General features: G+C 34.5%; 1 protein-coding gene across 1 annotated transcript; it reads right to left on the minus strand.

Moving 5' to 3' along the window:
- Nucleotides 1-2,551: 2,551 nt before the first annotated feature.
- Nucleotides 2,552-4,022, minus strand: LOC133198722 (uncharacterized). The gene is made up of 4 exons (XM_061334739.1): nt 3,872-4,022; nt 3,624-3,769; nt 3,351-3,534; nt 2,552-2,844 (listed from the first exon to the last, which is right to left on the minus strand). The coding sequence occupies exons 1-4, from the start codon at nt 3,890-3,892 to the stop codon at nt 2,824-2,826; spliced, it is 372 nt and encodes a 123-aa protein (XP_061190723.1). The 5' UTR covers nt 3,893-4,022; the 3' UTR covers nt 2,552-2,823.
- Between the last annotated feature and the right edge of the window lie 8,791 nt (nt 4,023-12,813).

A 12,813-nucleotide genomic window follows, 5' to 3' on the forward strand; every position in this document is an offset into this window, starting at 1 on the left:
TTATTTCTACGACAACGTCAAGTGTTGTATTTAAAAAAATATCACTTTTTATTTTGCATTGCTTAAATGCTGTCTATTATAAATAGAAAAGGTATCATGATTCAAAATAACATATAACAGAAAACAAATTATACTCGCATGAAATGGATATCACACTGTGCACTGAGATTGTTCTCCATTAGAAAATAGCTGCTATCTCGAAATGTTAAGTGAATTGAAGAAAAAAATCCGGTTAAGTTTGAAATGCACCCAAAGAGATTTATATGTAAAGGAGTTTCATAAATTAATCTTATATGGATTCAATAGAATACACTATGATAAAATGATTTTAAAAAAAAAATTTTAAGGTCAAGGCAAAGATGAAAGTCAGAAGATTATGACACAACTGAATTGCCATGAACAATCTGTAAAAGTTTCTTTATAACTGATTTACACACAAATTTTTGGACAGTAAGGTCGAGGTATGAAAAGTAAGGCCGAGGTCAAAGAAATTGTCAAGGTCAGAAAATGATGATTCAGTTGAATAGCTCTTATCAATAAATATTACCATACAAGGTTTTATTTAAATAGTTTCATTGAACTAATTGGACATTTTTGGAAAGTGAGGCCAAGATCTAAGGAAAAGTCAGGGTCATAAAATGTTGATGCATTTGAATAGCTTTCATCAGTATGTATCAGCATATGAAGATTGATAAAAATATCTTCGTTTCTTCAAAACTGAGCTACACACAAATTTAAGAAAAGTGGGGTCAAGGTCAAAGGAAAGGTCAAGGTCAAAAAATGTTGATGCAGTTGTATAGCTGTCATCAGTATGTATCAGTATATGAAATTTGACAATACTATCATGAATATAGTTTCCTTAAAACTGAGCTAAACACTAATTAAAGAAAAGTGAGGTCAAGGTCAAAGGAAAGTTGAAGGTCAAAAATGTTGAAGCAGTTGAGTAACTCTCATCAGTATGTATCAACATATGAAGTTTGATTTTACTATCTTGAATGGTATCTTAAAAACTAAGCTAAACACTAATTTAGGAAAAGTGAGGTCAAGGTCAAAGAAAAGATCAAAGTCCACAAATTTTGATGCAGTTACAAAGCTCTCATCAATATCTATCAGCATATGAAGTTTGATGAAAATATATTTGATAGTTTCTTTGAAACTGAGCTTTGAACTTAGTTAAAACGCAAATCGCGACGGAAGAACAGACGGAAGACGGACATGACAAACACTATATGCCCCGGTCATATTCGTGGCGGGGCATAAAAACCACAACTTTTTTCTTTAAAAAGAGAATTAGATGAACTAAGGATCAACGACTATAACCCTGTTTTTCTAAAATCCTGGAGAGCCAATATGGACATACAATTCATCCATGATGCTTATGCATGTGTAATGTACATTCTACTTCATCACTATCAAGGTCATTACGAAACCAAATGAGATAGCGCTAGCTTATCAGACCTCGGTGCGCTTTCAGCTCTGCTTCAGTGTGGGTTTGTTATCTTTACTAGAATATCACCGTTATTTAAGACTTTCCCGCGTGTTAAGTGAACAAAGGATTAACTTTGTAAATAAGTATCATGGCTACTGGTTATGATGAGGATGCCCTGTTGTGGCCTTCTAATGATGAAACATCATCAGATTCAAAAAAACATCTTTAGTGCATTGAAAACAATTCAAAGCACGATGGAATCTGTTACCACTGGCATTAACAAAATTGGTGATGCATTTACTGCATTAGCAGCGGCAAATCCACAACAAATGGTCACTGACCACCCTTCCACCTCCAAGCGCTCTTTTGCAGAAATAGAGGAGGGGGAGACATCAGTTGAGTATGATGACACGGATGGTGTCAAAAGTCTCCTTAATTCAGCTACTGGTAAAAATTCACAATCATCAGAAAGTAAAGGCTCGGTGCTGGAAGAAATGGATGCTTTACATGAGGATGAGGATGATGTGGGGCCTGCTGTGGCTGAAAAGTTGGCATATATTACCAATAAGGCTTTTTCAAAGCAACATGCTATTGAAAGTGTCAAAAAAAGAAGGAAGTGCATAAAAGACCTAGAAATTGTGAAAAGGTGATGGTTCCTGAAGTGAACAAGGAAATTTGGAGACAAATGATGAAACAAGGTTTCACTAAGAAACGTCATTTACGCCAAATTAATATTCAGAGTCTATCATGGTAGCTCGTGGATTAATTATTGATAAATGTCGACCAGGTTTACTTTGCTTTAGTATAGTCTCTATGTGAAATTTTGCAGAAGCTTTAGTCAATTTCGGTTTATTTATCGACAACCCACGTAGAGTTTGAACTCTATGACCCGATAACAGGGCTAACAATATGACTGTTTTCAAAGTCAACATTTTCAAAGTAACGTCGTCAATATCCAGCGTTTTTTTTCCCTACCCATTGGTACTGGTGCCGGTACCCATTCAATTTGGAAAAAAGCGTCAAAATGAAACAAATTGGGAATTTTCTAGCAGTGTATCAGAAATTAATTATTTCAAAAATAAAGAACAAAACAGGTAGTATTCCATCCTTTACAAGTTATTTCTCTAGCTTTCATGTTTTTGAAAGTGTCTTTGATGCTAGACACTTGCAGTGGCGTCAGTGACTGACTACCATGTCTGCAAATTCTCATGAGAGCACATAGAGTGTCCTGTCCCAGTCTGTTCCTGTTCTCAGTGCATAGGCAGTTCATCAAGCTGAATATCCCCTCCACAGAGGCCGTGCTGGTGGGAACTAAACGGGAGAGGAAGACCAGCGTGAACATGCACGGGAAGGTGTGTCTCATAACTGCATCATCCAAGAACATCTGCAGCAGATCATTTGCTGGCTCCCTTTGTCTGCAATTATTCATAGTCATTCTTCATTAAACAGCCTTTCACATAATTCAATTGGTAGGTAAAATAAATATTAAAAGAATCCATGCCACTTCTAACTTGAAAATGTGAACACCCAACCATCAAACAACTCTGCTGAATGGAAAAATCAACTACAAAATATATGTAACAAATAATAAAGGAAACAAAACTCAAAACAACATATTTTTGAACTGGAGTGCTACCTATACATAAACATCTGATGTTTAAAGCACTGGAACTCTGCTACAGCGTTGTTTTTATTAAACAAAGCAGGAGCATTTGTTGTATGTCTGAGGAAGACATCTTCTTTCATCAAACCATAATAAGATGTGAGGGTTTTAATATATACCTTTTTGAAATCATATACATTTATGATTAAGTTATTAAAACTTAAAATTAAGATTCATGTGTTTGATTATACATTGAAATTTTCAGAATATGCAATGACTTACACAATTATTTGATTACATTAATTTTTGATAATTCACATTGCCAAAATCTTGAAGTTCTACATTATTGTCTGGTACATGTAGATGAATCTTGTTGAAAAGTGAAAATGATTCAAGAGTTGGTGAGAGGTGGAATCCATCCTCCAACTCTTGGACGAGCTTATGAACCATTGGAATTGCCAGTTCCTTCACTACTTTCTCTCGTGTGTACACCTGTCTGTCCCTGAGTGATTATATTTTGTAATAGTTTGTATGAATTTTTTAATATTTGATAAAAATAATTGGCTCTCTGAACTGCCATATCATTATTACCTTAACCTCCTTGTAAACACAGTTCTCTCATCAATTTCTGCAAATATATCATCTATTCTTCCAAGGTAAATTCCATCATCATGATCTTGGTGGGTAAGATTTCCCCGAAATCTCTCAATGAGGTTGTGAAGTGAATCGTTAAGATCCTGAAGTGGATAAATGACTTATGTGTAGATTAGTCGATATTATTTTAATAAATCAATCAATCAATTCTTTCATATAATTTGTAGCAAGTATAAGATTTTTACCTTTAGCATTACTGTAACCATACTGAAATCTACAGATCCTTGAAGATACTTGCAGAAGATGGAAACTGGTTGAAGCACGTCATATAATACAAGAATAGCTGCTACAGTATTCTTGTTTGTAATGGAATCTCGTACATCAACTATTTCTGGCTTCTTTCTACTTAAGAGTTCATCAAGAGTGTCAACAATCTGGAATTATTAGAAATAGTTTACAATATGAATAATAACTTAAGAGTTTACATGTGTGTAACTGACTTCATAAAATCTTATTATTAAACCAAATGTTTGGATTTACTTACCAGAATACATCTTTGAATGACTCTCTTGCATGCATCTCCCTGTGATAACCATCTTGTAGCAGCTGCTCGTCTTATGACCAACTCCTTTTCTGCATAACTAGCTTGTACATCCTTAAAAAGACCAAACTTTTGAGTTGATTTGTCAAACAGCTTATAGATGACCAGAAGAGCAAGATCTACATCCTGTAGTACAGGAAAATATTTCATCAAGTGTTTGACGCACAGTGCTAGACGATGGCTTCTACAATTGATGTACAAACAAACACATGTCTAAATCGGCGTTGGAGACCTACAGAAATTTTAGCACATTTTTAAGCTGTAGATTCGATGAACAAAAATAAAATCTACAAAATATTGACATCAAATAAAAAAGTATTTGGAATCATGAAATCTTATATTTTCTTGAAGAGCTTTCCATGCTTGTCTTCCAATAGTACTATAAGACCTACCTGTATTTTCACCACTCATGGTATTACACCCATCAAATCCAACAAAAAGAATTTTTGATATGTCTATCTCTTTAGAAATCAAAAATCTTTCAATTTCACTCATAAGAGTTGCTGCGTCTGTTTTCTTAACGTTGATCATGCCTAAAAAATGGTCTTTGATGGTGTTATCTGTCACTGTGCCTAAAAATCTGCAAACTCAGTACTATTAGCTTCATCTGTCGATTCATCAGCAAGTACACGTAAATATGGTGAATTCCTTATTGTTTCCAGGAGTGATTTCTCAAGGTAACTGTTGATAGAGAGAACAATGTCTCTCACAGAAGTTGATGATGTGTAGGTCACTGATGGGTGATTTGCCATAAAGTTCAAAACACTTGGACATTTTTGATTGTGTAAGAATTGAAGAATATCTCCAATGCTGTCTATTGCCCACTGCTTTCTGATTACAAAAAAGGCAGATGTAATTATAGTAGACATGTATTCTCTGTTCATTTCCTTGCACTCAGGTCTCCGTAGCAGTTGTTGAAGGACAGTTGGCTGAGCTTCTGGTGTTTTCATCTTCACACATTCAGACTCTGCATGCAAATTGGAAGACTCAGGTTTGCTTAATTTTCTGTTGGGATGGTGTCCAAGAACTGTCCCAACAATAAATGAGGATGTTGACAATGGGTCACCTCCACACATTTCACAATATTTGCAACAGTAGGCATTCTTAGATGCACTAAAGTAAAGCCAATCATAATGAGTTTCATATTTTGTTGTAAGTATGTTGGAAAGTCTGGTGGGAAGTAAGAAGTGGTATCAGGACTTACTTTAGTCTGTTGAATCTCGCTGTCACTGATAATTGGACTTTTTCTGGACTGGTAATTAAAATTTCTTCTGACACACTTGGTTCAGAATCAGTTGCTTTACTTAATGCAAGCCCAGCTGAAACACCTGCCCAGGGTGGGCTGACATCTTGAGCCTGAGGGCCAGACTGACTTAAAGTTACTGTCTGTCTTAATGGAGAATCATTCTCAGAACCTAAAAGGAATACATTAATGAACTAAATCCCCTAAATATTATATAAGCATTTGTTCTCTTTCGGCATTGTTGTAATCATGGTATCGTATTAAAGGAAAGAACAAAAAAAACCATGCCACTGTTTAAATCAGTATTGTCATGTTGCTGAATTCTGTAATAAATATAAACCTACATGTATTCTCGGACAGCTTCCGAAACAGCGTGTCAATTTTTCTACTGGAATCGTCTTTCTTCAATTTTTTTTCGATAATACACAGGGGCTTGCTCCCGGCGTGTAATAATTATTTTAAAAAAATCATATACGTTAATACTAAAACTACACAAGGGAGGACGCCATTTTGGACCCCTTCCTCGCTTCAAACTCTGTTTTCGTTATATTTTCCCGTATTCTAAACACATTCGAAAATCTCAGGGTTTTTCTACTAGTTAACACAGCTGCTAATTATAAATTTGAAAAAAAACGCGTTCTAATTCCGTATTCGAATGTAAAACGCCGAGGTTACTTTCGTTTTCTGTCCCTATCAACTGTCCTAAAGAGCGAGTTTGGGTTATTATTAGTCTGAAATGTGTATTGTAGAGGCTCCAAGGGGATAATTTAAGCATTATGTCCTAAGAGAATCATTACTTGACAGATCCGAGGCGGTGAGTCAGTAGAATACGGGAAAATATAACGAAAACAGAGGTTGAAGCGAGGAAAGGGTCCAAAATGGCGTCCTCCCTTGTGTAGTTTTAGTATTAACGTATATGATTTTTTTAAAATAAATAATCATTACACGCCGGGAGCAAGCCCCTGTGGATAATATTTACTGTTTTGAGACATCAGTAGTCGTAGTAGTTGCCCTCTACAACACGCATACCGCCATGCTCTCTAATTTCGATTTATTATCGGAAGTGAACATTTTAGATAACTCGTACAACGTTTAAACTTTCAGAATAAGAATATTACGATATCAGCGGTTCTTTTTTTCGGCAATTGAATTGAGAATTTTTAGTCTCAAAATTGGGAAAAAACACCGTTTTTTGGCATTGGGAATGGTACCGTTTATCGGTACCAGTTATACAAGGGAAAAAAAACGCTGATATCAATTTTCTGTAACCACTCCAAAACTTTGGACACATCCCCTACAGATTTGTATCTAGGAAGCGATTGTTTTTGATTATACACTCCCTTCATGAACCGTTTAACCAAAGGATGGTTTCCCACAGTGATTTGTTCTAAATCCGTCAAAATGATTACATTTGAAATAACAGATTTTGCTGTGTTAATCGCAGAATATCCACAATTGTTTTCAAAAAGTTCTGTCACCTTCGTAAATGGCATTCATATTGTTTGGCTGTGTTTGATCTCCATGACGTCAGAGAGCAAAATGTTGGTAACGTTTTCCGGAAGGTCTCTGTTGGAGATCGATCTCCTGATAATAGGCATATCAGCATGTCCAATTTGTCCCATATTTTGTGGATTTCGCTTTTCCCTGGCAACTGTAGTAATGTTTTGCGTCTGTGAACATACAGTGGCTTAGCTGTGAACATTTTCATGACCTTTGCGTAATATGGTTGAGTGGGCCAATTTGGCATAAGTAATATCCCCTTTGCTTTGTCCACAGCCATTTTCTGCAAAACTGCTGGCATTAGACTGAAAGGTGGAAAGCAGTACAATTTAATATTAGACTAAGAAATAGAAAATGCATCAATTGCATATGATTCAGGTTCTGGTTTCCATGCAACAAATTTTCCTATTTGACAATTATTGCGTAAAGCAAATAAATCAGTTTCAGGTTTAAAAATTCAATTTTGATATTGCATCTTGAAATACTTTTTATCAAGCATCCATTCATTTTCTTGTGTAAAATTTCTACTTTCAAAATCAGCTGTAAAATTTATTGCCCCGGAATGTGAGCAGAAGAAAGTCATATAATTAGTCGTCATGTAAATCAATAATGACAGTTTGATTTGAGGAGAATAGTTTTTATACGTTTTATTAGTAAATTACGGTCAACATTATATGCTGTATCGTGTTATATTTAATAGCCTTACAGCTTTCAATTTTCATGTTGTTCCGTAATGACCTTGACAGTGATGAAGTAGAATTAAAAAAATAAACGAAACTCTCCTGGAAGTTGAAGTTTGATTGGGATTCTACTTCATCACTGGAAAAAAATGGAAGAATCACATGCCCTTCCCTTCGTTTATTTATAATTGCCCTCCCTAAAAATCTTTTCATTATTTTCTTCGGCTATTGAAATGGGATTTAAACACTGAGGTCTGATAAGCTAGCGCTATCTCATGTGATTCCTCCATTTTTTCCAGTGATGAAGTAGAATCCCAATCAAACTTCGAGTTCCCGGTAAGTTTCGTTTAATTTCTTAATTGTAAGCTACATTTCAAAAGCAGAAAGGGGAATGAGTACCTTACTATTTAATGCATGCAAGGAAGCAAAAGAAGGCAATTTGGATCTCAGGAGGCAAGTCAAAGCAATTGGTGACAAGTTCCTCAGTCATGTGGAATTATCTGCTCTAGAAGCAGTTTATCTTATCCTTCAAATGCCATTACAGAAATCCTCCAGCGAAGTTATTTTTATCAATACAGCACCTGAGAAAGACCGTGTAATTGAAAAGTTCATTTGATGGTGTAGAATTATCAACACTGAAAACTGTACTATAAGAGAAAGGGATGTATTTTTAAAGAAGAATGTACAATGTTTTACATCCAAATAATGAAGAAGTAGAATGTTTGTAGTACCTGCAGATCAACAAAACATGTAGATATGATTGGTTCAGTTTTAGGCGTCAAATTAGGAAGGAGTAGTTGGTCTTCAATGATAAATGTATGTTGGCAGAAAGATGATAGGGAGCTTTGTGATTACGAAGATATGGACTCACCTAGACCAGGACACATCGAGAACATTCTACTGCACAATGTTATAATAGAGGAAAATCTTGTGTGCATTAAATAGCTCGAGTTAGATGGCTTGTAAAGCCAACTGAACATGTACTTAATTACTAAGGAAAGCCAGTTGACGCATAGAATTGAAATCTGTTTGATATTGAAGGGCCATCAATGTAAATACCTGTACAAAGAATTAAGTCAAAAATTTGTATTTGCAACAGATGAAGTAAGAGGACATTGTGATGATGCCTCGAGAAAGGTTTTTGTGTTGAAACATGTAGAAAGCTACATAAAAGTAGATTTGATGTCACTGTTTTATACGTGCATGTGATATTTTGTAATGTGAACAGTGGCTGTTAAGAGTATTTTGTCTGTTGCTATAATTTATGGTAATTAAACTCATTTTTAAGGAGTGACTAATACAGTGTACATGTTCATAAACACACGGTACATGTTTGTGAATCTTAACACATAGAGGACACATACCTTCTGAAAATCACAATATACTAATTTTTGTATGCAATTCTGTTTGAAGCTATTAAACAAATAGAGGCATACTGTACAACTGACAAATTAAAATTCAATTATTTAATTTTGCAGAAAAAGATTTTTCAATAGTCCTATTGAAAAATATATTTTATCAACAAACAAGGGGAAATTTCTGTTTAAAGAAAATGTGTTACCTGAACTTTGACATGGTGATTTCATTGCTTTTTTAAATTGCTGAATGTACAGGATGAAATTGTACACATAAAAATTCAACATTTGCTTAAGATTATCATGTTTTTGCTTTGTTTCATTTGCTTACGTCAATCAATTAGAGGCAACATTTATATCAATAATTGCTCATTTATTATGCTTGTAAAGTACATTTAATATACTGTACTGCAAACATTAATTGATACATACACAACTATTGATGTATTCCTGACATTTTTTTGTTTTGTTTGTTTATATGTTTTTTTGACTTCCTTTGTTGAAAAATATCTTTCTCTTTCTGTTAGCTGTTGCTTTTAGTTTTAGAGAAATAAATTATGAACACATAATTATTGTAGTTTTATTTCCGTATAATTATGACGCAGGAAAAATTTTAAAATGCAGATTTATGTCTCCAAAAGGTGAAAAAATATAACTGAAAAGCTTGTTTGCAGAAAACTCCTTACGTTGACAAATCCTGACACTACCAGTAAACTTCTAGTTGATCAGTGTCTCTCGGCAATCTTGTATTCTTGCACCACAACGATTTCTGGGACTCAGACATGAATAACATGGACCTTGACAGCATCCATGACCACCGGTTCATGAACAAGTACCTGCAAAGCATTAAAGGTGCTTACCTCCATGCCTCCTATCTAATAGGACGGGCGAAGAATAATGATAAGTAGCGAGTATTCGGAATGGAATACTCGGAAGTTTCTGGTTTTATCCTGCATTTATTACCCCAACCGGAAGCTTTTACCCGGAAGCTTTGATATCCCATTCAAAGTCTTATTATGAATCACGGTAAATTTCGAGGAATAAATGAGTGGTTTACAATAAAGAGGTTCGACCAGAGACATCTAAAACGATTTAATTGACAAGAAAAAGTCTTCCAAAGCAAACGACGAGCTATTGCTCCTTACCGTATACCTCAAACCGTTATAAACAACAGAGCGAGAGTTGTGCTTTAACTACAAATATGGTACAAAATGTAAATACTGTTATTTCAAGCACGTCTGCCAAATATGCAGTGAACAGCATCACAGAATTAAATTTAACAAATCAGATTGAAGCAAATCTAATAGCAAACCAAACAATACCAAAAACAATTAAGCATGAAGTATACATTATCAAGAGTTGCAGGGTTATGATAGGGTCTTAAGGTATTCAGTGTAAACTGAAGAGATTTTGAACAATTTTGAGTCATTTTAAACTAGTTAAAAATGCATTGCTAGATAATAATGAAAGTGAAATGAACCAAATTCACATGACTGATAACATATAAGAAACTGGTCACTTTGCACTTTAAAAGTTTTTGAAGAGTTATCTGCCCTTGATGCAAAGAAGAAAATTTTAAAGTCGGCAAAATATCTTCGGTGATTAATTTCATTTCATATTTAATAAAGAGAGAGTGTATGCATATTTTCACCAAGAGCTTTTCATGAAATTCAAATTACCTTTACAATATCTTAATAACATATGCATTGTCCATAAACTTCAATGTAAAAAACAAGGTGCTATTAATTTGACAATAATCAAATTATTGTAATTTTCTTTGGTGGAGTATTTTTATTTTATAACACCTTCAAAATACCATAATTACAAATATAGGACCCTTAATTTATTAGACACAAAATATGGTCGTTATGCATTGAATACCTTAATTAATTCCTTTTGTTTTTTACAGGGTTGCACCGAGTTTCACTACCTCCTCTGTTAAGAAAAATCATTTATCCGTTAGAAAAAGTTTAGTTGTATTCAACAAAATGTAGGAAGAGGAATTGGGTACCAATCGTATTTCAGGTCCACATGCATTTAAACCTTTGGATTATCTTATTTCTTTACAATTAGGATTTGTGCCTGAGAACCTATCTGGGTAATTTAAAATTACAATTTGTTCTTTCCAGAGGGTAATTCAGTAAATGAACACATTTCACGAGTGAATGCATCTGTACAATATGACTCTATTGGAAATATAATACAACTAATCAGGAAATTTGGGACAGGGGGACTGATGCTAAGCTAGACATAGGGAATGGCTTTAGGACATCCCAGTCCACACTTCATGCTATCATATTAGATTTAATATGATCAATATTTATTTGATAAATGTTCAGTAGTGGGTGCCAGTTCATCATGTCAGTTGTTTGAGAGATTAAACATAGCCTTGCAGTGGATTATGATAAATAAATATCAGTCCTCTGGTATGTCTGTTCTCATCTTTCATTTTTGTTCTTCATTGCACCAGCATCCTATCAAAAATGTCTTTCTCATGTTATAAATTTTGAAAGCCTGTGTCAGAGATTAGAGTTAGAGTTTCCTATTAAAGAATTAATAACTGGCTTGCAGGTAGATTCTGTTCCTCATAAAACTTTAAAATTTATTAATGTCTTCTTCCTTGTAATTTTAAATGACTGCACATACAAATGAAAAGTAAAAAAAAATCACTTGTCATTTACATACCTGATGATAAAGAAAAGTAATGAGATGTTAGATATCAGTCCGAGTTGGGGCTAGCATAGAACTTGTACAACATAAGACTATTAAACGTGGTCAGGAAAAGGGAAGATAGTGAAGTTTTTTTTTATCAGAGGAGGTTCCGTAAAGTGTTAAAAAGAATTCTTTTTGTGGTAAATTGTACTGGGTTAGATGGGAAATTAAAGTTTATAGATGAATATCAATAGTTTTTTTTGTGTTTTATTGCTCATATCCACTTTATTTGACAAGTGTTTGTTTTCATTCTTAGTTTGTATAGAATCCCCAGTTTTTGTTTTTTTTTGTTTTTTTTTTTTTGGTTGGTATTTTGACATATTTGTATCATAGGTTTAAGGCGGAAAGTTACGCATGTTTGTGGATTTTAATTTATCATGGCTTATCAATGTGGTAAATATGAAGAGGGTTGTAATGGGGTGAGAGAAGTAGCATGTGATTCTTGCCAGCTATTGTTCCATCAAGATTGAGTCCTTCGGTAATTCAGATCATATTGAAATTTGCCCCATCTGCTGTTCACTTCCTTAAAGCTGAACACGACTCGTAAATAGGCATACGCCATTTTCGATATTACTATCTACGATATCAGCACCGGGGTATACTGTTCGCATTCGTTACATCTGACTGCTTTATTGTCACGGATATCAGCGTGGAATGGCGACCCGTGTTCGCGCTGATTATCTTGCATTACCTTTGTTTACATTTTATTGCAGTTACCTGTATTTGTGTTTGTTTGTATACTGCACTGACCTGTGCAACTGTTGTAAGTCCCTTTGGTATCTTACTTCCTACATAAGAAGTAAACAGTTATTTTTTGTCGCTACCCAGTGCTATATAGCAATCGTCTGTCTACACCAGTGACGATGGATTACACTGTGAGCGGCTCTATATATAGGGGCCCTCAGATATAGCGAGAGTCCAATCGAATATGGCGGACAAATTTCTTTTATGAATCGTGTTCAGCTTTAAAATTTATTCAATTTTGATTTGGCACTACGTTAGTACTAAACCAGTTTAAACGTCTGTCAAACTAGAATTCATTTTCCTGAGATTCTTGTAAAACCCCTCCGTGCATCCCAAGTCTATGCAATAAATG

The sequence above is a fragment of the Saccostrea echinata genome, unplaced genomic scaffold, assembly GCF_033153115.1.
Source record: "Saccostrea echinata isolate AGI-Se365-2 ecotype Australia unplaced genomic scaffold, CSIRO_AGI_Sech_v1 ptg000033l, whole genome shotgun sequence".
Classification (NCBI taxonomy): domain Eukaryota; kingdom Metazoa; phylum Mollusca; class Bivalvia; order Ostreida; family Ostreidae; genus Saccostrea; species Saccostrea echinata.

What these genes read in the sequence shown, in the direction of transcription:
- LOC133198722 (XM_061334739.1), bottom strand. Translation starts at nt 3,892, where the DNA reads ATGGTTACAGTAATGCTAAAG. An exon ending in TGGTTACAGTAATGCTAAAG is followed by an intron (nt 3,770 to 3,871) that starts GTAAAAATCTTA and finishes TATCCACTTCAG; the next exon opens with GATCTTAACGATTCACTTCA. An exon ending in GTGTTTACAAGGAGGTTAAG is followed by an intron (nt 3,535 to 3,623) that starts GTAATAATGATA and finishes ATAATCACTCAG; the next exon opens with GGACAGACAGGTGTACACAC.